This window comes from Ahaetulla prasina, chromosome 1 (assembly GCF_028640845.1).
Source record: "Ahaetulla prasina isolate Xishuangbanna chromosome 1, ASM2864084v1, whole genome shotgun sequence".
NCBI lineage: Eukaryota > Metazoa > Chordata > Lepidosauria > Squamata > Colubridae > Ahaetulla > Ahaetulla prasina.
The window spans coordinates 33782107-33807389 of NC_080539.1; the positions used below are offsets into that span (position 1 = coordinate 33782107).

General features: G+C 40.7%; 1 protein-coding gene across 2 annotated transcripts in view; it reads right to left on the reverse strand.

Moving 5' to 3' along the window:
• INTS9 (integrator complex subunit 9) overlaps window positions 1–25283 on the reverse strand; it is an 86382-nt gene that overhangs the window by 29062 nt on the left and 32037 nt on the right. For both annotated transcript variants that reach the window (XM_058164810.1, XM_058164809.1), the window contains 3 exons: window positions 15868–15988; window positions 14635–14769; window positions 5120–5231 (listed from right to left, as the gene is read on the reverse strand). In XM_058164810.1, coding sequence (XP_058020793.1) covers window positions 5120–5231; window positions 14635–14769; window positions 15868–15988 — 368 coding nt within the window. The remainder of the gene's footprint in view (window positions 1–5119; window positions 5232–14634; window positions 14770–15867; window positions 15989–25283) is intronic.

The following is a 25283-nucleotide window of genomic DNA, read 5'->3' on the forward strand; positions in this document are numbered from 1 at the left end:
AGTGAAAATTAATTTGCTAGCGAATTCTAAATTTGTAATCACAGCTGTGGTGATACCTATCTATAAACCAAAAGAGAGACAAAAAGGAAAGAAATGAAGTCCATACCAATTTTATAAATGGGAATTATAGGGAATTGTTGATAAGAATATAATATAATAGAATAGAATAGAATAGAATAGAATAGAATAGAATAGAATAGAATAGAATAGAATAGAATTTTATTGGCCAAGTGTGATTGGACACACAAGGAATTTGTCTTGGTGCATATGCTCTCAGTGTACATAAAAGAAAAGATACGTTCATCAAGGTACAACATTTACAACACAATTGATGGTCAATATATCAATATAAATCATAAGGATTGCCAGCAACAAGTTATAGTCATACAGTCATAAGTGGAAAGAGATTGGTGATGGGAACGATGAGAAGATTAATAGTAGTGCAGATTTAGTAAATAGTTTGACAGTGTTGATGGAATTATTTGTTTAGCAGAGTGATGGCCTTCGAGAAAAAACTGTTCTTGTGTCTAGTTGTTAGTTGGTTGTCCTTGCCAAGGGTTGCTAACCATCAACAGAGAATACAATTACTTTATGTAAATGGAGACAAGGGTCCATAATAAAAACAGTTACTCAAAAGCCATTGTTAAAATAAAAAGCCAGTCTGGACTATGCATGTTGTGCATAATAATTAATACCATTATGAGAATTATGGTATTACATTTAATTATAATTAAAAAGACATACCTTCATATGCACATACATATAATATCAGTCCCTTAAATAAAAATCCAAGGACAAACTCTAAAATAGACTTAAGAATGTTTTAATAGAATTGAAATGATGGGATTCACGTATTTTCAATTCTGTTTCAATTAGAGTCCCCTTTCCCCACTGGGGAAGAACAGATTACTTTGTTTCACCAAAGCATTTTATCCTAGACAGTCTCTTCTAGTGTACCCTGCCGCTTCCACCCAAATTTTACAGCTGCCTATATCTATTTTTATCTCCTAAATCATAATGGGAGAGGGTAAGAATAATAGTCATTGTTACTTCCTGATTAAAACCAGGAAGTAACAATGACTGGGTGGATGAGCGGAGCCTCAAACTGCCATCGCTACCGGTTCTCCGAATCACGGCTGTCATTGCTACCGGTTCAGCCGAACCAGTCCGAACCGGGAGCATTTCACCCCTGCTAACTTTAAAAAGCTTCCTCCTTAAGCAGTGGTGGGATTCAAATAATTTAACAACCGGTTTTCTGCCCTAATGACCAGCTGGTTGGCGTGGTTTGGTGGGCATGTGACTGGGTGGGCATGGCCAACTCGATGTCACTCACATCGAGGGGCACTTCTCACCTGGCCTCTTGTGACCGTCGGGATGCTGCAACAATCGTAAGTGTGAAAAACAGTCATAAATCACTTTTTTCAGTGCCATTGTAACTTTAAATGGTCACTAAATGAACGGTTGTAAATCAAGGATTACCTGTACAAAAATACAAAAAGCTTCTTTGGTTGCAAAAAGCTGCCCTAAATATCAACCATTAGGTTATAAATACCTGCAACCCAGAGTTACTAATCAGGCAGGGTGCCAGAGTACCTTGAGGAATTAAAATAGTTAAAATGCAATGATGAGTATCAGCAGCCAACTCTTGCTCATAAAGTGAAGCCCTTTAGCAGAGAGGTCATTTAAGCTCTCCAGAAAGTGGGTGGGCATATTTGGGCTACAAATATGCCGAGCTAAAGCCACAAATTAACAAACTATATAGGGAACCCAGGTTCAAGTCTCTGTCCTCCCACGTTTGTCAAGCACAGCTGGTCTCACTCACCTCACAAGATATCCTAAGGAAATCATGCAGATTTAAGGAAAGATCACATGCCCCCCAGAAAGGAAGTAAAAGAATCAGTGCCAAGCTTGCATCCTGCCTCTTGGAAGTACACCTCAAAAGGACAGTGCCAGGAACCATTACAGCAGTGAAGGAAGACCCCCCCTCTCCCCAGATAGAAAAAGAAACCATTAGTCAGGGAAAAATTCAAACACAATACAAATAATTAAATCACAACAGTTTAAATCCTTTTAAAACTAAAACAAGCCTTGTCTGGCTCATTGCGAGAGCTCACACCCCAGACAAGCTCAAGTGTAAATACTTGAGATAAGCCTAACTACAAAGAAAGCAATTAGCACTACAATGTAGCAAAAGAGCAAACACAGTATCTGTTGCTTGTTAAACCAATTACCAGAACAAATAGACACAGGAACTAGCCAGATTTCTCAACCCTGCTTCTTTTCAGGAACAGAGATTAACCTTTTTCCTTCCAAACAAAGCTGAATAAGGAAAATTATCCCATCAATAAACACAGGATTAAATGTCACCAAGCACAGAATTAAACTGTACCAAAAACCAGTTTTAGACCAAAACTCAGAAAGGGTATGTAAACTCATGTTTGAATGTTAATCTTTCTAGCTAGCCAAGAAGCCTTGCTGAATGTCACTCATATTGATTCCTTGTCACTAAAAGCTTCTTTCCAGCAGCTTTGCTTCATTATTCAATTATTTCTTCAAAGTGTTTATTGTTGCATCCCGGCTGGAAGAACTCCAACAGGGGAGTATTTCCACCCAACAGCAGTGTAAAAAGCTTAAAACGACCTTCCCCTTTAAAAAAGTCAAGCCCTAGCAAAGTACCAGCAAAGGGGAAAAAAAAAAACTTCCGGAGAACCTCAGGCGACAGTAAGTCTGTGCGTACTGCCAAGAACCTTTAGCTTTTAAAATGTAATAAGGGTTAATTGGAGAGACAGTTTTAGTAAGCAGGGCAATAAAGATTAGGCTAGAAACAACACCAGAATGTTTCCTTCCTGCCTTCCTTATAGGATTAGCCCTGTAAAGTGGGGCGAAAAAAAGGAGATTTCTTCCAACAACTGGTTTTCAGAACTGCTTAGAAAGTTAACAACCGGTTCTAGAAAATAGGTGCGAACTGGTTGAATCCACCACTGTCCCTAAGGCTACTGAAGTCCCTCCGTTGTTGCCTGCTGAGGGTTCATAAAAAAATAAATCATTGCAGCGACCAGATCTCTACCCTTCAACCCTTCCCTTCCCCTCCCCCTTCCCCCCCTTCTCCTTCTCTGTCCCCTTCCTCTCCCTTCCCTTTTCCTTCCCCTCCCCTTCCTCCCCTCCCCCTTCCCCTCCTCTCCCCTCCCTTCTCTTTCCTCCCCCTTCCCTTCCCTTCTCCTTCCCTGTATGTATCAAATATAATCAGCTCCTCTGGAAAATTGCTAGCAAGTGAAATTCCATCTCCTTCCCCAAACCTTGAACTTTTCAGAAAAAGTAAGGATGGGAAATGAGTTGCCTGAGTGTTTTGAAAGTATTCTGGAGCGTAAAGTGCTATCTTCAGCATATTCTTGGGAGTAATAACAGTATCAATGGCAGATTTGGAGCAACTATCCCTTCTTGTGATCATTCATGCCTTGACATCTTGCATGCAGATTACTGCAATGTCCTCTACCTGGGGTTGCCCTTGAAGACCACTCAGATCATCCAACTGACCCAGAAGAGCACCAGTGTGGGCAATTAGAGTTGTGTCCTGGTATTGAACCTCTTTGAGTTTCTGGATACAACTTTAGGAGCTGGTTGTCCCCCCAAAAACGTTCCATGGCACAAGGCCTGGATAGCTGAGAACGAACCTTTCTGTCATTGTTTTTGACTGTATGATAAGATCTGATAAAGTGGATTCACTTTGTGTTCTCTCAATCTAACAATGCCATCTGATGAGGCCTAAGAAGCAGCCCTTTTATCATGATACCTGCCCTCTGGAATAGCATCCCCCTAGAACAGTGTTTTTCAATCTTGGCAACAGTAAGAAGGGTGGACTTCAACTCCCAGAATTCCTCAGCCAGCATGCTAGCAAAAAGATGTCAGGAGACCTGTGCTTTTGAATCAAAGACAGCAAAATAGAGGGTGATATTGTATTATCCGGCTTATCAATTTCCCAGAGACTTCTGTCTGTTACTGCAGAAATATGAACTGCGAGGATTTTGCAGCGAGGATTTTTTTAAAGGAGCACAGAGTAAACAAAACCACTAAACCTTCCTCCATCTTTTCCTATCCTATAGCAGAGAGAAAAAAACTGTGTAGCAATTAAACCAGAAGACAAATCCACATGCAGACGTACAAATCAGGATGCTGAATTTTTATAAAGCCAAATCCCTGATCCATCTAGCTTAGCACTCTCTACGCTGGCAGTTTCCCCAATACAGTTTTAGATCATTGTTCTCAGTCTTAACTGAATCTGGGATATTTTCCATGCAAACTGTGAAGTCCGCTATTAAATTACAACCTCCCACATTTCTCACTTTTAAGCCTGAAGCTGGGGAAGGGAACAGGAATTGATCCCATATCATGCAGAACTGCTGCCTTAAGTCCAGCCTCTAGAACTGTGGATACACAGCCAATGTTAATCAAAGGCAGCCTGCATTTCTGGATTTTGGGACATGTCCCCTTTTGCTCCTGCAGAGTGTTCAGTAATCAAGTGTAGGAAAGGGGATAAATGGCAAAGGGAAAATGAGGCTTCCAAAGAATGCAAATGGTTATAAGTTAACCAGACAGAAGATGGCGTAAGATTGGGAGATTCTCCTCAGAGCTCCATCAAAAGTGCCTTATACACTGTAAGCCGCCCTGAGTCTTCGGAGAAGGGCGGGATATAAATGTAAATAAAAAAATAATAATAATTAAAAAAAACAGAACTTATTTGGCAGCAATGTTGCTACTATTTAGCAGAGAGTGAACAGGAGCAAATAACTTAATCTCATTATGCCAGATCTGTTCCAAAATAGTTCTCTCCCCCCCAAAAAAGTACAATTTGCATTTCCTGCTAATTATATTTGTGTGTGTGTGTGTGTGTGTGTGTGTGTGTGTGTGTGTGTGTGTGTGAGAGAGAGAGAGAGAGAGAGAGAGAGAGAAAGGCACCCTGTAAAAATACCATCTGAACTGCTAATGTTATGCCATAGAGAGAGAGAGAGAAGAAGCTGTAACCTGGATGGATTAAATGAGCCTTAGAGTTACTTCCCATACACTGCATATATTTTCCAAGTCAGATTACGAAAAGCAGCAAAAGCACTGCCCAGCCACCTACCAAGGTTACTGCAGAATTCGCCCACCATTCCATCCGGATTGGCGGTGGGAATCTGGGTGAGTCCAGTCAGGATGAGGACATCACTGTTCTTAAGAGACGCCTGGTCCATGGGCTGAAAGGCAAATTTTGAAAGAAAAATCATTTAATAAATGGACAGGGTTATCCATCTTAAGCAGTGGAACTCTGGAAGGCAAAGACAAAAATAGAAAGAGAATAAACAAGTAGAATTCATTGAAGAAAACCTAGCTAGGGCCCTTAAAAATTGCTCTAATAGCATATACATTCTATATACATACACCAGCCTACACTAGCATCCAGGCCCCAATGACTGGGGCAAAGCTAGGTCTTCATAGCCTTCCAGGGTTCAGTATCATCCAAATTTCAGGGTGGGGAGACAGCACCATGACAGAGAAGGCATGCTTCTAGGTCTCATCAAGTTTTTCACCAAAGTGAACCAAAGCGTGCCCACCTTGCCACAGTCAGAGTTCCAAGTAATAACCCCATAGCAAACAAAATTCCAAGGCAAGTGGGTTCCTCAAAGAATAGTTTTATTGGACATATCATATTAACACAGCTGGTGAAATGTTCCCACAGTTTTTCACCTTAATTAAAAGTAAAAGTTTTTCCCCTTTCCCAAACTATCAGTCACATACAGTAGTCCAATCAAGGTGCCTGGTAACATCCCTCCATCTGTGAGAATGTTCTTGGTTCTCAGGAGGAAGTATATTGTTTTGGCTACAAACCCCCAGTTATTTCTATTCCCCCTCCCTATCCCTCAACTCCAGTGCGGCAAAACTGAAGCCTAAAATGGCTTCGGTCAGGCCAACTTCAGGGTTGACAGCCACATCTGTAGAACAAACAGAAATTACTGGGGGTAGGCAATCCTACAAATATTTCATGAGAAAAATATTTAGGCAAGTACCTTTAAAAGGTGTCCCTTATTTGTGGTGGCTTCAGGGAGTTTACAAAAGATCACCCTTTAGTAAGGGCCTCTGGTGGCTCAACAGACTAAGTCTGTCTGTTATTAACACAGCTGCTTGCAATTACTGCAAGTTCAAGTCCCACCAGGCCCAAGGTTGACTCAGCCTTCCATCCTTTATAAGGTAGGTAAAATGAGGACCCAGATTGTTGGGGGCAATTAAGTTTACTTTGTATATAATATACAAATGGATGAAGACTATTGCTTAACACATTGTAAGCCGCCCTGAGTCTTCGGAGAAGGGCGGGATATAAATTAAAAAAAAAAAGTATAGAGTTCTATAACTTTACTAAGCAGATTTGCATGCATTGAGTTCCTCCAAATGCTACTGCTGAATTATACAGTGATTGAATTATAGAAAAGGGAAATTATTAAAGGCAGCAAAGCAATCATATTCACTTTTCATTACATTTACATTTACTAATTGTCTGGCTCTATCCCCATTTTAAAGGGCAGTTCCACACATGCTAGTCAAATGCCAAGTATACCTTATAGTTATCCTAATCTCATTGTTCCCATCACCCATCTCCTTCCACGTATCACTATATGACTGTAACTTTGTTGCTTGTATCCTTACGATTTATATTGATATTGTTTCCTGATTGCTTATTTGTACCCTATGACTATCATTAAGTGTTGTACCTTATGATTCTTGACGAATGTATCTTTTCTTTTATGTACATGGAGAGCATATGCACCAAGACAAATTCCTTGTGTGTCCAATCACATTTGGCCAATAAAAAATTCTATTCTATTCTATTCTATTCTATTCTATTCTATTCTATTCTATTCTAAGGATGTTATAGACTCTGGATTTGCTAATTTTGAAGTTGATAATGAATTTCTGCCTTGCAAATATATTGAGTTAGTTGACTACACACATACAAAAACATATTTTCAAATCCAAATAACAAAGCACAAGATAAGGAACCAGAGTCCAAGAAATATGTGTCATACTGATGTAATGTTTAGTTACAAGTCTTCTCACTCAAGCGTTTATCTTAGGAACTAATATGCTTTTGTATCTTCTCGGATATATCTCTACCTTGTCTTGGCTTTGAGGAACAAACTAGATGTAAGATACCAGTTGTTTATTGCAGCTGCCAGCAACAACTGTCCTCCTGCTTATGTACACCTTTCCAGTATATGCAGTTCTTAAATGCTGACAAATGTCTCCTGGACAATTCTGTCTATACTGTTTCAAAAGGTATCTCTGTCCCAGTGATGGAAGGTTGGGCAAAAGCCAACAATAAACAAACAGTGTGACATAGTGGATGCACAAAAAAGTATTTAAGAGCCACTTTCTAAAAACCAACACACAACAAAATGCAATAGCCATGAGATGCTTGTCAAATGAAAATGCCAATAAACCAGTAAAAGTATCATTGAATTGGCTGTGGGAAATACACACAAATGCGGGATTCAATAGTCATAATTTCATCTTCTATTGACCCAAGGTGCTACTATTGATTCTCCGAGTTAACCTTCAAAATAATATACTTTAAAAGACTTCTGACAAATCTTCTGGGCTGCCCTATCTCCTTCCCCTGCCATTATCAGCTCCAATTTTGCTTTCTAAGTCAAGAGTCAATTTTCATAAGTTATTGTTGCTAGGAGTTGTATTGAGGCAAAGTGTCCTTGTAGAAACTGCTCGGTTCAAATTTCAACCAGAAAACATCTTATGAGTTTCAGTCATTCTGAAACAAGATAAAACTTTCTGATAGGAAGGGCTCAAAATTAATCAGCCTATCAAACAGTGGGCATCTTGATGCTCCCAGAAAGCTGAAATCAACAATCTTCTCAGGAATATGATTCTACAGTATACTTTCTTTGAAAATGGAAGGCCCATTTAGCTATAATTCCTGAGAAGTTCGGGTTGCAAGTGCCATTGTTTAGGGCACAGGTGTCAAACTCGGGGCGTCATGTTGCCATCATGTGATGGCAACATTTTTCCCATTTGTGGAGCTGGGGTGGGTGTGGCCTATACATGACACATCTGGTCTGCAGGCTGCCGGTTTGACACCCTTGGCTTAGGGTAGTCCAAATAAACCTCCTCTCCTTTCAATCCCACGCACAAGAAGTATGAGCAAATTTCCAGGAACTCGAGTCCCATGATTGTGAGGGGGGTCACATACAAATTAAAATAAAAAGTCTTGCCTTCAGAAGTTGTGGGTGCTCCATCACTGGAGGCTTTTAAGAAGAAACTGGACAGCCATTTGTCTGAAAAGGCAGGGGTAGGTTGTTGGTGGTTTGCAGGGGTTCGGGAGAACCTCTAACTAAGATTCTCTGCAGTTTGGAGAACCCCCAAATCCCACTCCTGGCTGGCCCCGCTCCACCCTCCATCCCTCCCAGGAGTCCCCACACGACCCATTTTGGATGCAAGTAAGTGCAGGGCATGCGTGAAGGCTTGGGGAGGGGAAAAAATGGGCCTACTGGAAGTTCAGGAAGGCCAGAAACGGCCTCTAGAGGGCCTCCGGAGCCTGGAGGCCCTTTTCGCCCTCCTGGAGGCTTGAGGAAAGCCATCAGAGCCAGGGGAGGCAAAAAGTCCCCCCCCCCCGGGCCATGGTGCAGGAGGCCAACTAGCTATGCCCACCATGTGCACGCCCACCCAGCAACCGGGCAGAGAACCCCTTGCTAAAATTTTTGAAGCCCACCCCAGTGAAAAGGTATAGGGTTTCCTGCTTGAGCAGAGGGCTGGACTCGAAGACCTCCAAGGTCCCTTCCAACTCAGTTATTCTGTTAAATTCCATATTTGGAGGATGCAACAAGTTTCAGAAGAAAATTCTAGAAGAACTCTAAACAGCTCAATGAGATCACGGGGTACTGATAGAATGTGTCAGCCTCCACTCCAATCTTCGCATAATTTTTGTACAATTTATATTCAGTAGATAGAATGTAAAATGCTTCTTTCTGTAATGTATAATAGTTAAGGAAATGAGATGTATCATTGCACCATACAGGGTAAGGGAAAGGGGCCTATTAAGAGTGTCGGCTGACATAACAGTGGGGGAGGGGTGATTAACGGCTGAATGTTAAGAGCGCAGGCTTTTCCAACAGATACTGCATTCCTAAGATGATTGACAGCTAGAGACCGGCGGAGGAAGATTACCATGGGGGCCGAGAAGGAGCTGGCATTGGACCAGACCAGCCTGACCTCCTGAGGGAGGAGGGACAAATGGGGGGATATGATATGTTAGCCATATTTTGTCTCAGATCCAACTTTACACTGCTGCTATCTAGATTGTAATTAGTAAAAGTACTTTTCTTTATTGCAAATGAAGTCAAGGTGTATTCTTTCCTAGTTATAATCAGAGGCAGCCTGACAGAATGCTTGGGGGTGTGTGTGGAAGGACCCCAACGGGGAGGAGTATTAAAACAGAATACTTTACACTTTGTATTCTGCCACAATTTGACAGAGTTTGTCATAGGTTTGTTTTCTCAAAGGCAGTATATGGTTAGTGTCTTCTAACATTGCTTTGCTTCTCTTGAAAGTCATATAAGGCAATGGCTATGGAGACAAATTATGGATCTTATGAGAGTTATCACAAGATCCATAATTTGGAACAGTGATAACAATGAAACCTGGCATCAGTCTTGTTGGAAAATATGTTGCATTCAATCCCCTTCTTTTTTATATGTGAGAACAGGGAAATCTTTTAACATTTAAATAGGGAAGCTAACAAGTACTGTAAGTAGGGGGCTTATAGTAAAACCATGTTAGATTGTTACTGTATGGCTTATTTATAGTGTCTAGCCATAAGCCTAAATACACATTAAAAACTTTAGCCTGAACAAGCATGGACAATCTGATGCCTGCAGGCATTTGGGTCTACAACTCCATGTCAACCCTTGTCAGCACAGCTAGTGGTTTAAGAATATGGCAACTGTAATCCAAAACATCTAAAAGCAACAGATTTCCGATTTTTGCTTTACTTCTTAGTCATTTGGGTTGCTCTTTTCTGCAACTTTTCCACCTTTGAATATCCTTCCTCAAATGCAGTGATTAGAACTGTGAAAACTATTCTAACTGTGATCAAATACAGGAAACTTGGAAGTGGAAGTTTTAGTTTTGATTCTATTTCCCCCAACTGGAGCCACACATGAGGTCAATTGGGCCACCACAACCTTAAGAATTCTTCAGTACAGCCGCTCATAAAACCTCCATAGCATAAAGAAAGTTGGGATATTTTCTTGTTCCAGCTCCAACATGCATCATGTTTATTTTAATATATTTTAATCCTTAATTTACAAGACTTCATTTAGTGACCGTTCAGAGTTACAACATCATTGAAACAAGTAACATCCCCATGGTCATGTGATTTACATTCGGATGCTTGACAATTGACTCACATTTATGATAGTTGTAGTGCCCTGGAATTATGTGATCTCCTTCTGACAAGCAAAGTCAATGGGGAAACCAGATTCACGTAACAATTTAACAACTGCAGCGATTCACTTAACAAATGTGGCAAGAAAAGTCGTAAAATGGGGCAAAACTCGCTTAACAAATTTCTCACTTAATGACATAAAGTTTGGGATCCATTGTGGTCGTAAGTTGAGAACTATGTTTCAATTCATGTCTCTGAATTCTTTTCATTTTACAAGTTGCCTTGAATGCTCAAACCGAACAGCAAGATCAGATATAACAAAACTATTTACATTACCAGCATTTCCCAATTGGAAGGTAAAGAGCAACCAATTCTCTGCTCAATGCAGGGCACAAGAACAGAATTCCTAACGGACCGCACTACTTACCCTCTATATCCTTGCCTCCAAATGAAAGAAATCTTCTGCATATATTTTTTAAAGTCTCTTCCACTGCCATTTTTTAGAGTTTTTCTAAAACGTTTAGTCAAAATTCGCTTGCCTGCAATTTATTCAGAACTGATAAGCTAACTTGTACTTGCTTTGAGTTCCCAAGACTTTAAAAAGGATGCTAAACCAATCATTTCCCAGTTTTCTTATTCAGATGCTAATTTATCAGGAAAATGTCACGTGTTCTTGTTTTAAAACATCAGCCACTGTATATTTGAGCTCTTGGATGGATACTAGTTAGTTTGGTATTGATTTCAGTCTGGGAATATGACTGAGACCAGTGTTTTCAAACAAGGCAACTTTCAGATGAGTGGATTTTAACTCCCAGAATTCTCCAGCCAGATACTGGGGAATTCTGGGAGTTGAAGTCTACACAACCTAAAGTTGCCAAGTTCGAAAAACACTGCTTTAGAATTTTATATATCGTGTTCCTAAGTATTTGCTTTACTTCCTCAGATACATCTCCTAAAAATATAAGTTAAGACAGGTATATTTACCTTATATTTTTATTCTACAATGAAGACAGAAGCAAAGAATTAATTCACCTTCTTTGCTAGCCTATTTTTCTTTTAAATACTATACCTTGCCAATTGCTTATTTGTGATATTCTGAAATAAATATTTACCAGTTGGTCTTAACATTATTAATATCACACTTCTCAACACCACGCACCTGCCTCATTGTCTCACAGCATGTTTACTTTCCTTTTAGTACTTCTTGTCTGGAAATAATTCTGTTTTCTGAAGGACATCATCTTTTTTCCAAAAACTTTTCTGAAACTACTTGTTAATTATACTTAATAGCTAAACAAATAATTCCCTCAACACTGTCAAACTATTTACTAAATCTGCCCTACTATTAATCTTCTCATTGTTCCCATCACTTCCACTCATGGCTGTATGACTATAACTTTGTTGCTTGTATCCTTACAATTTATATTGATATTGATTGGTTTCTGATTGCTTATTTGTACCCTATGACTACCATTAAGTGTTGTATCATTAAGTGTTAAATTTGTACCCTATGACTATCAAGTGTTGTAAGTGTTGTACCTTGATGAAGGTATCTTTTCTTTTATGTACACTGACAGCGTATGTACCAAGGCAAGTTCCTTGTGTGTCCAATCACACTTGGCCAATAAAAATTCTATTCGATTCTATTATTCGATTCTATTTAGGTCTTTTCTGGCCTGCAGAATATTTTTAAATGAATTTCTATTGTCACAGTTTTAAGCAAGTCTTAAGTACCCTAGGAAGACTTTGCTTTCTTTTTCTATCCCCCTTTTAGCAATCCATCTTTGCAGAAGTTCCTCTTTTGAAATCAAACAAGGCTATGTTGGACATACGGATATTCTTTTCCATAACTTTAAATAAGAAGCATTCTCTCTTAGCTGTGGTGGTATTCAGCTGGTTTGAACCGGTTCAAGTGAACCGGTAGTGGTGACCGGTGGGCCGGTGCTATGCCATCCTATTTAGTCACGTTTTCTAAGCCACACACATTTTCAGTGCACAGCGAACAGGTGGTAAAATTCTGTGAAACTCACCTCTGTCCCTTAGAATAAGAAAGGAGAATACTTGTAAGTGCATAAGGAGCAAATAATAAAAAAATATTGATGACTCCTTAGTGAAATTTAGTGTATAGGTTATCCCAGTGGTGAAATTCAATTTTTTTTACTACCGGTTCTGTGGTTGTAGGTTGGTGGACATGGTGTGGCTTGGTGGGCGTGACAGGGGAAGGATACTGCAAAACCCCATTCCACCCCACACTGGGGCCAGCCAGAGGTATTATTTGCCAGTTCTCTCAACTACTCAAAATTTCCGCTACCGGTTCTCCAGAACCTGTCAGAACCTGCTGGATTTCACTCTGGGTTATTCTTTGACACATCCTGGCAAGTCATTCATTTTCCTTTGCCACAACTCTTGTTAAGGCTACTAGAGGGTTATGTCTACAACACCATGATTTTAACTTTTGGTTCATCTGATGTTTGAATGAGGTGTTTATGTACAAAAAGAGAGGGGTCTCTCAATTTTTGGGAAAGAGCAAAGTCTTTATGTATTGTATCTATCGAAGCAGGTCTATTGTACAGAATATAAAATCTTTCACACCTTATTCAGGTCATATGGCCCTTTCATAGTCAAAGGATTAGAAGGATACTTAAAATGACAGCATGGAGTTGCTCCTTTAATTCTCCATTCAACCAAACAGTTTCCTTTGCTGAAGAGATACATAACTTCACTATATGTGTCCAAGCTTAGATTGCAATTGGAGTTCCCTTTGTAGAGCGGTCTTCACTTTTTTTTCCTTTCTACTGCAGATCCCTGCATTTTGTTAGAAACTCATGCAGGTGACTGGGGATTTTTGGGAATGATGTGTTCAGTGTGCTGATGGCTATAGTTCAAGAAAGCAGCAGCATAAATTCTGCATAAATCCATGCAGGAAAAAAATGGCTTAGGCTTCTGTACAGTTTGGCACCCAAACTTTATTTATTTATTTTTATTTATTTATTTATTTATTCATACTTTTATACCGCCCTATCTCCCTAGGGACTCAGGGCGGTGTACAGCCATACATACATTCTCTCTCTCTCTCTCTCCCTCCCTCCCTCTTCTCTCTGTGTTTCACACACACACACACACACCCATCTCCATCTCCATCAACTGAACCTTGACTTAGGATGTTCAAAGAGTATTGTGTGTGATAATCCTTATATAACAATCAAATAAGATAGGAGGGTGAAATGATCCAAGGGCAGCCATCAGGATTGGGTCAGAGTGAGACCGGATCCAGGGTCCTCAAATCCAATTCTTGAAGCCACTTTTATAGGCTCTTAGCCTGATTGGACAAAGCAGGGGGCTACAGTCAGGGTTAAAAGTGAAATTGATGGAATCCAGGGCTGCACCCATGAAAATAAGGATATGGAACCCACCACTCTCCTTTATAACAGCTTCCTTTGTAAAATAAAATAAAATACAGTAATTTTTTTTGTAGTTATAAAAATCAGGTGTGGAAGGAAGGTGTCAATGAGCATGATGGAGCTTTGGCTGCTAAGCTGGGTTGATGCCAAAACTAAGTTTAGGTCAGTGATGGCTAACCTTTTCCGGACCGAGTGCCCAAAGTGTGCGTGCACATGTGCAAGCGAATCCCCAAATTGCAATGTGCGCATCCCTGCACATGCGCCCCACCCCTGCAGATGTGCACGCACCACTCCCACATGTCCCCCACTCCCACATGCACACCGCCCCCCACACATGTGCAGCAGAGTCCTGAAGACCAGCTGGCTGGCGGGAGGTGTGTGCACATGCGCAGCGGAGCTGAACTGGGGCAACAGCTCGCGTGCCATCAGAGAGGGTGCTACATGCCATCTCTGGCATGCGGGCCATAGGTTCGCCATCACGGGTTTAGGTGATGACAGTACCACATATGTTTACAGATAATAGTACTTTATTCAGGTAAGAACTCTGGAATTCATGACTTATCTTCCTCCATTCTCCAGATAGGTATCCCCCAATAATCAATGATGAAATGGAAGGAGCCAAAGAATGGGGCTAGAATCCTTCCAGCAAGTCAACCCACAAGCATGCTGAGCTTTTTCAGTTCATGCAGAATATTGCCCTATGGGTAGGAGAATACGGGAATTGCCATGCGCATACTATTTAAATCCAATCAACACAAACCACTGAAAAGGGGGAATGTCACCACCAAACCTGCAAAGATATGGTACCTGTGGATGTGTTGTAAGGAGTGAGGATCCTGAGACATAGGAAACCTTCTCATAATGTGACTGGATGATCCAATTGGAGCTGCCCAGTGCATATCCAGAACTGAGAGGAGAGACTTGTACTGCACCAAAAAGCTCCTGTCGGAGGAAGGGAGAAGAAAACAATTGAATTCTGAATGAAACTATCCCAGAACATAAATTTCCACATTTGCTGTTCTTATGGTGAGATGTAGTCTTGGCTCACTGAGTTGATCTCCATGTTCAATGGCAATGCATCCATGGTAAACAAATGGTGAATAACCAAGAACTGGAGAATGCTTAGAACTATTATCTGCTTCTGGTTTTCCCAGAAACTTTGGTTGAGTTGCTGTGAGAACCGGATTTTGGACTTACATCTTCTGGCATCTATAATGACTGTATTTAAAGCTGTTTTCTCTTTCTTTCTACAATTAATTCAATGTTTATCCCAAAGGTGCTTTTTTCAAGAGGCAACTGGACTTTTTGGTTTTGCTTCTCACCCAAGAAGCTTCTTCAGCTCAGAGAATGGAAAGATTTATACTCCTTGCAGACAGCTGGCGATTTGTATTCTTTTAACGAGTCGTTGAGGCCACCTGGAGGTTTATCTGTGTCCTCAGGGTCACCTGAATAGTGCAAATGGGTGTGGAGCTTTCTTGGAACTGTTGACAGGACTGTGTTGTAGACTTCCATTCCCCACCATACAGTCAGAGCTGAAGAAGCTTCTCGGATGAGAAGCGAAATGTTTTCAAAGAAAAAACAGAAAGTCCAGTTGCCTCTTGAAAAAAGCATCTTTGGGACAACCATGAACTGGATGAGAATCTCCATAGACAATTTAATGTTCACATTTAAGACAGTGACATTATTTTTTTGAAAAGAACACAGAAAAGCAAACACAAATGTGAAAAGCATCAGCCAAAAATTATAACCAAAATTCTTTTAAAAGACTATACAAATAGAACACCTATGGCTGGCATCCACATGGACACAGGAGAATGGATACACAGGCATAACTGAGAAGGTTTGTGTGGAACTGCTTCCCAGATAAACCTGGAAGCTTTGGGCAGGAAGAAGGAATCTATGGATATGACAGATTTTTATTTCATTCAGATTTTAATACAGACAACAGATTACCATCCTATGATAAAATGGATACAGAAGGAAAGAAGACAGCTACAGATTTCCTCCCCAAATCCTTTTTTTTTTCTTAGAGAAACTCACAATTTTCTGGGAATATCCCACCAGCTGGATCTTACTGAGTGCAGAGTTAACTTCCTGCATGTTATAGCATCTTTTCCATGTTGCAACTTCAACAGCATCTTTGAGGGGTGCAGGAAGCATCCTGGAATAAAGGCACATTTAGAGGATTAGGGCTTGCCAGTGTAATAAAATTCTGGACTCATCTTCTAAAATTCCAGAAAATGATATCACAAGGGGAAAAAAGAACGGGTTGAAGAAGAGTACCTCGATTCTCAACTTGTGCCAATTTACATCTAATGAAATGAGGTGAGAGTCTAGCCTTTATTTATTTATTTGTTTGTTTGTCAAAAAGTATAAGGAAACAAGTAACAGTATAGACATAGACATGGACACATGAAAAAAATTGGCACAAAAAAAGGATATAAATAGGCAAAACATAGCCATAAACATATGGAATGATTACATATAAATGGCGACAGTAGGATAGGAACGGTAGGCATGCTGGTGCGCTTATGCACGCCCCCCTAGAGACCTCTTAAGAAACATGAAAGGTCCAAGGTAGACAGTTTACAGTGAAAGGTATGGGGATTAGAGAGACTAACAACAGGATTTCTACTGTATTGCAGAAGTCATATTTCCTACAATCAAGATTAGAATGATTTACATTGAGTTTGAATCCATTGATAGCCTTTGTGTTATTACGGTTGAAATTAAAGTACTCATTTACAGATAGAATGTTTTGGTAAATAATCTTATTAACTCTCTAGCATGCTCTATTTTTGAGGAATTCGTAGATCAGCCATCGTTTTCACCCCGCTGCTGTCGTCTTAATGCCCTGTAAGATGCAATTTCTACATCACAGAGAGAAAGATTAGGGTTGATCCAAAGTCCACAGCTGACGTGGACTGGCACTGCCAAACCCCATCCTCCCCATACTATAAACTACATACTACATATACTACACCTACACACACACACACACACACCTACCTACCTACCTACCTACATACCTACCTACCTACCTACCTACCTACCTATCTCAGTAATCTCACTGAAACCAATCCAGTTTCTGTATCCTTCATAGCATAGAGAACTTTCAATCTTGATTAGCCTACAGGTAATTTTTGTAATAAAATGGTCGGCTGCTGAGTTATGTTCCTATGGCTATATTTTTATTCGTTAAGCTTCCCGTTTGGCCTTTTGGAAACGGGTGTTCATGACTGGCCATGTGAATAGATAGATTTGCTGTCTTTGACAGATGCTCCACTCTCCAAAATCCTGATGGGCCCACCAGAAAGATTGGTGATTTCTGCACTAACTGGCAGAAAAACATCAGTCACACTTAGTAGGCATTTTACACAAGGAAACATGCTCCTGTTGGAGGTCTCAGTGCTTTCAACGGAGAACTCTTTCAACTATTTACAGTAATTTTCTAGGCAGCCTGACTGGAATAGGATTTGGTGCGTTGCTTCCAGTCTTTCTCGGACCACGGCAGAAAATAGCGCTGGGGGGACGTACAGTTCATTGCCTTGATCATCGGCTTGTTCTAATCTGACCCCTTTGCTCTGCCACATCTACCTGCCAGATGGTTCCTTTAGAGCAGGGATGTCAAACCGATTTCATTGAGACACCCACTAGGGTTGTGTTTGACCTCGGGGGGGGGGGGCATGGCCAGCTCGACGTCATTTGCGTCAAGCTCATCTGTGGTGGCCAAGTGCTAAGGGAGGACTTCCTCAGACCCTCCTTCACTCTCAATATAATCTCCCTCCCTCCCTCCCTCCCTTCCTTTTCTTCTTTTTCTTTCCCTCTTCATTCACCTTTCTTCTTCCTTCCCCTCTTTCCTTATTTTTCCTTCCTTGCTGTCTTCCCATCTTCTTCTTTGCCTTTCCTTGTTCCTTTTCTCCTTTCCTGTCCCTTCTTGGATGCTCAGATGCAAAAGGGGAAATATTTCTCCTTTTATTTTGTCTTTAGTTTGTTTTGCTAGCCCTCTGCCAGCAAAAACGAAGCCCTGGAGGGGCATGGGTGGTCAAACTTATCTAGAAGTTAATGACATCCACACGACACCTGGAGGGGAACCACAGTTCTATGAATTTTGTTATTATTATGGCTATTTTGCTCCCTGGAAAAGCTAGTGCTTATAAATACTGAGAAAGTGAGAGAGAAACATACAAGAAACAGCAAATGACAGCATTTGTAGCACATAAAAAGAATGGTTATCTCCTGAGACATAAATCTCTTGCCGTACTAGGAAACCAGGCAGGAATGCAGTGAAAGCTGCCAAAGAGTGGAAGAAGAATAGGGTCCTTATTTTGTATATTAAACAGATACTAAATCAAAAGCTCATTCCAGCTCATTTCCAATGATTTATGGAAATTGGTCAAGTTTTGCCGATTTGCTTATTTAAAAGAACTTAATTTATCAGGGAAGCTGTTGGGTCAATGACCTTCTTCCTATAATTTAAGACACCAAAGGAAGCATTAATGATGGCTTCTGCCAAGATTGCCTGTGCACATAGTATGCAAACTGCCATCCCAATATATCCCAACAGAAAGCAAGAAACGTTTGGTCCTCTTCTGAGTAATAACAAAAACTTAAGGAATAGAAAAAAAAACCACACACACACAAAAAAAACATTGTATCTAGTATTTTAAGCATAGCATTACAGATGATTAGTGAAACACAGTCGCTCCTAAATTCATCTGCTATTTCCAGAGAAATTTGGATTATTTGTCATCTGGAGATTTGAATGAAGCTCTTCATTGGCAGTGGGGTTACATAATTATACATAATTATAAATGCTGTGCTGATACCAAGAGACTTAGCCACTTAATTCTTTCTTTCCTAATTCCAAAGGTTTATGAACATGTTAAAAATGGAAATCATTGGGGGATTCCAATGTTTATTTCCAACCACTGTAAAAATTGCTTCATGGACTTTATACTCCACTTTATGACTTTTGAATAACACTGATCCATAAAAGACCAGTTATCCGGTTTTATGAAGGAGAGAGCTGCTTTTGAAGTGACTTTCTAAGTTACTTCTTTGCTGGAACACTTGAGGGGATTTTAGTTTTAGACATCAAATCATCTCAAGCACTAAGTAACATTGGGTAATTGCATATTATTAAGTATTTTCATTGTACTCATTTTTAATTCTAATTCCAGGCAAGTTTCAGGCATGGATTTAATATAGCGGCAGCTTTGGTCGTTTTTAGTTGACCTGTGACAGAATTGGGATAGTGATAGGTATCCATCCTTGTGCTCCTTGAACTCTCGGCAGCTTTCGATACTGTCAATCACAGTATTGTTTCGAGCTGATTCTGTAGTTTGGGGGCATAAATTTACAGTGGTACTTTTCCTTTCGCTTGGGCTGATTCCAGTTGGTGTTGCTTTAAAAGAGATTAATTCTTTTCTTTGCCAGAAATACAGGATTTGAAAGCCCCATCTCTACACACTAGATAAGGTGGGAGAATTCCAAGGTTTTGAAAGAGATTCCTCCCAAGATGTTAAGGGATAGGAAAGACTTTATATTTTTTACACAAGAACTTAAGAAGTGCCAGATTCAATTTAAATGGGAAGTTCCAGATGGTCTGACAATGTATTATCAAGGAAGAAGATATCGTATTGATACTGTGTTTAAGGCCAAAGGTTTTCTTCCTACTGTTCTGAAAGTTGAAATAGAAGTAATAGAAAAAAAGGTGGGTGAATTCCAGATCGAGATGTTCCCTTCAAGGTAGGTGATGGCAATGAGATTTCTGCAGACCACATCCATAGGTAGATATTTGCTAGGGGATTAAGCAGGATCCAACATGACTCAGTAAAAGATGCAGGGTAATCTGTGTCATGGCATAGACATTCAACAGCTTTGAAACCGAGACTCAATTTTGATATAAAAGTTTGTTCTTGCCTGGGAACTGCTGATTCTTGCCTCAACAAGTACTCTGCTCTAATTTCATCACCTCAACAGTATTCTGCCTTGTCTGAAATCTTACAGGAACTAGACTCCGGCACATATTTGGCGTGTTCTTATTTGGTAAAATTAAATCATATCTGGTTAAGTGGAGCTTACAAATCAAGACCTTGGACCCCACATTGAAGGCTGAAGTACTTTTTTATGAAGAGAGTTTGTGTTTCACACAGGATTATAACATCACATAATAATATAACAAGGGTTAATTATGCTACTGACTCTGGTATTTGAATTTCTCAATTTCTGTTGGATATTGATTAGAGTCATCATGATAATTTCTCATTTTTAGGATTATCTGAGGATAGAAACACGAGAGTGTCATTTAACACTGATGGGAGACTAACATCTTCAGGCCAGAAGGCACAGAAGATTATACTAAGAATTCTGTCTGAGTTACGGAAAATTGTTATTTGTTGTCATTCAGCTTTCTTTCTGTTGCTCTAGTTCAGATCCCAAGGAAATCTCTTCTGGTTCTATCATCCAGTGTCCATTTCCTATTTTCCTTTTACTTGCCTTTCAAACAGTCTAGATAACAACAGCAATAGCACTTAGACTTACATACCACTCCATAGTGCTTTAAAGCACTAAGTGATTTACAGAGTACAATCTGGGTCCTCATTTTACCGACCTCGGAAGGATTGAAGACTCCGTCAACCTTCAGCTGACAGGATTGAACTCCAGACCATGGACAGAATTAGCCTGCAATACTGCATTCTAGCCACTGTGCCACCCGGGCTCTTCTTCTTTTTCCACCGATATAATTCCATGTGAGGCTAGTCAGTCTTGCCCCGTGTGAGGCAAGTCAATCTTGCAATTAAGTAAGATAAGATCCCAATGTGTCCCCTTTGGCTTTCCAACAAATCTCTCCAACATTTATAGAGAATGTGCCATTATTGAAGAAGGGGAGTGGAAAGCATTACCTTTATTATAATCCATTATGACACCATTTGATTTACAAAGCCTCAAAGGGTTTGATGTTGTCAGCAGTTGGCTCTCATTGCACAGAGTAATGGGGTGGAAACATAAACTATTCCGGTGCACTTAGTATATTTTTCTACAAAGCATTTTTCCCCAAGAACTCCAAAGCTTATAGCTTTACCCAATAAAGATAGCAACTCAATTGTATGCAGCCTATTTAGGACTGAAGCAACTAAGCTGCACTTCATCTTGCAATAAAGCAACACTCATGACAGTTATGGGAGTCAGAGAGTGTGGCAGCCCAGCACAGTCACTACAGCTAACTGAAAACAAAAAGAACAGTCATGTTAACGTTGTATTTTATAGACATCATTGCCCTCAGGAAAGAGGTTCTAGTATGGTCACAGACAGTAACACACAATAAGACTACGCCTACTCATGGTTGCCATTGACGAAAACAGCTCTGAGAACAAGACTGCAGGGAAATTCCTGCTGATTTATGGGCACTGACACTGTTGAGTTTCCGAAGTCACTGGTGACATGTACAAAGTGCCACATTCTCAGCAAAATCTTTAAGTCAATATATGCCTAGTTCCACATGGCACCACTAAGCAGTACAGAACCAACACAAGTCTTGCAATAAAAGCTAAATGCCAGCATTGTGCTAATCAAACCTAATTCAAGGAATAACAATCTGATTCTGAGACATTACACCAGTAGAAATCACACAAATGAAGGAGTTTAGGTAGCAATGCCTTCAGTTGATCTACCTGGCTGAAGAAGTGGAAAGGGCTGATATATGAGGTGGAGGGCCTTCTGGTTTTAAGCCCTCGATTTTTCCAGGGAGAAGAGACGTTTTAAAGACAGAATGCTGCTAATTCATATATACGTAAGCTGCCATTTAAATCAATTTTTGCCAAGCGTACACAGGATAAGTACATTTTTTGATGGAAAGGATTTTTTTCTAAATTCAGAAAACAGCTTTTCTGAATAAAAGCTTGAGGAGAATGCTAAAGAAAGATATCTTTCAGCAGCCCAATCCCCAGTTGCATAGGGCTTTACTTATCATTTGCTGAACTGGAAACTCATTAGGAATCAGTAAAACTGTTTTAACAAGAGACCTTCACGCTACTTATAATGAACCCTAATTAAGCTAGTTTGTAACATCCTTGACTGGATTAAAATTTCTGAAGATAACCATACACAGTAATCCAAACATGAAGAAATTAAGTAACTAAGGCATGACAAAAATGACATTGCCAAGTACAGGTAGTCCTCAACGTATGACCACAACTGAGCCCAAAATTTCTGTTGCTAAGTGAGAAATGTGTTAAGTGAGCTTTGCCCCATTTTTATGACTTTTCCTGACACATTTGTTAAGTGAATCACTGCAGTTGTTAAATGAATAACACCATAGTTAAGTGAATCTGGCTTCCCCATTGACTTCGCTTGTCAGAAGTTCACAAAAGGGGATCACATGACCCTGGGACACTGCAATTGTTATAAATGTGAGTCAGTTGCCAAGCATCCGAATGCAAATCATGTGACCGTGGGGATGTTGCAATGGTCATATAAGTGTGAAAAATGGTTATAAGTCACTTTTTTCAATGCCGCTGTAAGTTTGAACAGTCACTAAGAGAACTGTTGTAAGTTGAGGACTACCTGTATAGAAATAGCTGGTGTGATAATGGATATCCCACATTTAGAGAATGAGACCACCTATGTTGAGAATGAGAGTATGGATGCTAAGAAGATCATATTGTAAGCCAGTTGTGCCCTTTCTAGACTGTGAGGTCCTGTGCTCAGTCCTGATCATCACACACTTTGACTACTGCAATGTATTCTACATGGGCTACCCTTGAAGAGCGTTCTGAAGCTGCGGTTGGCAGAACATGCAGCAGCACAGTCTTAGGAGTGACCCATGTAACACCACTGTTACATGAACTGCACTGTTTGTCAGTTTGCTTCCAAGTTTTTTTTTTTGTTTGTTTACATTTATACCCCGCCCTTCTCCGAAGACTCAGGGCGGCTTACAATGTATAAGGCAATAGTCTCATTCTATTTGTATATATATATTTTTTTACAAAGTCAACTTATTGCCCCCCCAACAATCTGGGTCCTCATTTTACCTACCTTATAAAGGGTGGAAGGCTGAGTCAACCTTGGGCCGGGCTCGAACCTGCAGTAATTGCAGGCTTTGTGTTCTAATAACAGGCTTCTCTATTGCCTGAGCAATCCCGGCCCTTCAATTCAAGGTGTTGGTTATTACCTTTTAAGCCTTTATGGCATGGGTCCATTGGCCAGGCCCATTCTCTCCGGCAGAAGGGGCATGTCCCCACCCCACCTTCCAGATCCCATCAGCTAAGAAATTGCAACTAGCGGGGTCCAGGAGAAGAGCCTGCGTGGCTCCCACACTTTGAAATATCATGCTCTTGTGGTGAGATCTGCCCCCAACTTCTTGTCTTTCTGAAAGGCTCGAAAACCTGGCTCTGCCAACTGGCTTGAGGCCTCGATGAGAGCATCCCATTTTGAAGGTGGCTAGTAGATCAGAAGAAGATCCCAGTAGTCTATTTACTGGTTCTTTTTATTCACACTGTTATCCATAAAGCAGAATATTTGTAGCTCAGAGTTGAAATGAGGGGTCCTTGGTGCTTTCTGAGCTTGTGTCAGGCCTGGAAACCATACTAGACTTTAGGGTTCCAGATGCTGCCACATTTTTCCCCTGAGGGGAAGAAGGGGGGTTGAGGGGTATGGTAACATTCTTCAAGCGGTCAAGGTCGGATGGTGTTCACATCTGCAGGAAGAGTGGCGAGAAGATATTCGAATGAACTGGGAGAACGTGGGACCATGTGACCATCAAAGGGGTCAGGGGGGTGGGACTCTTGGGGTTTGTATAACTGGGAAATGAATCCGGAAGTTCAGTTTTGGAATTTCACTCATCGTGTGCCAGTTTCCTCATGCTAGTAAAGAACTCTGAAAGACAATGGCTTCTGAGTTTTTTTATGCAGAAGAGGTTTTTCTGGAACCATGACAGCTTGCTTGTTTTCTTGCAGACATTTCATTTCTCTAACTATGTTAACATCATCAGTGCTAGTGGGGAAGAGCTGTGGCTTCTAGACATTGCATGATGACCTCCGCTATAAGTCCTGAAAGCGGTGATCCCACAGGTGTCGCTTTAATCTGATGCTAAATTGGGCCATGAAATTGGAAGCACTGTATGTAGTTAAGCAGAGGTTTATGAGATCCCCATAATCCTGGGAGTTTTCATCTTTGTGTCTTCAATTCAATCAGGTGTACTGTGAAGCAATGCAGTCATGGATTCTTTGGCTAATTCTGGATCTATAGACAAGAACAGGGTTATGACATCCAAGGAGACCATGATTTCATTCTCATCTATGGTCACATCCCTGATTGTTCGAAGACACTATTTATTTATTTATTTATTTATTTTTCATATTTATATACCGCCCTATCTCCCTAGGGACTCAGGGCGGTTCACAGGCAATTAAAATACATATAAATACAGACTAAAACAACGATTAAAAAACTTATTCTATAGCCAAATTATTAAAAAACAGTATAAATAATAAAAACCCATTAAAACCAGTAAATTTAAAATCTAATCCAGTCCCGCGCAGATGAATAAGTGTGTTTTAAGCTCGCGACGAAAGGTTCGGAGGTCCGGAAGTTGACGAAGTCCTGGAGGGAGTTCGTTCCAGAGGGTGGGAGCCCCCACAGAGAAGGCCCTTCCCCTGGGTGTCGCCAGACGGCACTGCCTAGCTGACGGCACCCTGAGGAGTCCCTCTCTGTGAGAGCGCACGGGTCGGTGAGAGGTATTCGGTAGCAGTAGGCGGTCCCGTAAATAGCCCGGCCCTATGCCATGAAGCGATGATGTCGCCTAGTTAGGGTAATGAAACATCTGCAAGAAAACAAGCAAGCTCAGAGAGCACCAAGGAAACCCCCCCCCCCATTTATCAGTTTTAATGTTTTAACTTTCAGTGCCCAATGTTTTAATCTTTTAAATTTTTTAATTGTTTTATACCGTTGTTTATGGCATTGTAAGCCACTTTGAATCGCTTGATAATGAAAAGGAAAGCTAATAAATAAATATGCTGTAGGAGGAAGGAGACTTGTTTTTTAGAACAAACCCAAATGCATCCCTTTCTGCAGAACCAGGGGCTCATCTGCCTTCTGAGCTTCTGGAGGTTGCACTCTACTGCAGAGGTGGTATTCTGACCAGTTCTGCAGAACCGGTAGCAGAAATTTTGAGTAGTTCGGAGAACCGGTAAATACCACCTCTGACTGGCCCCGCCCCCATCCATTCTCTGCCTCCCGAGTCCCAGCTGATTGGGAGGAAATGGGGATTTTGAGTCACCTTCCCCTGGAGTGGGGCGGGAATGGGGATTTTGCAGTTTCCTCCCCCTGCCACGCCCACCAAGCCACACGCACCAAGCCATGCCACGCCCACAGAACCGGTAGTAAAAAAATTTGAATTCCACCACTGGTTGCACTGCTGTCTTTGGACCCAAAAATTCCATCCTGAAAGAAAC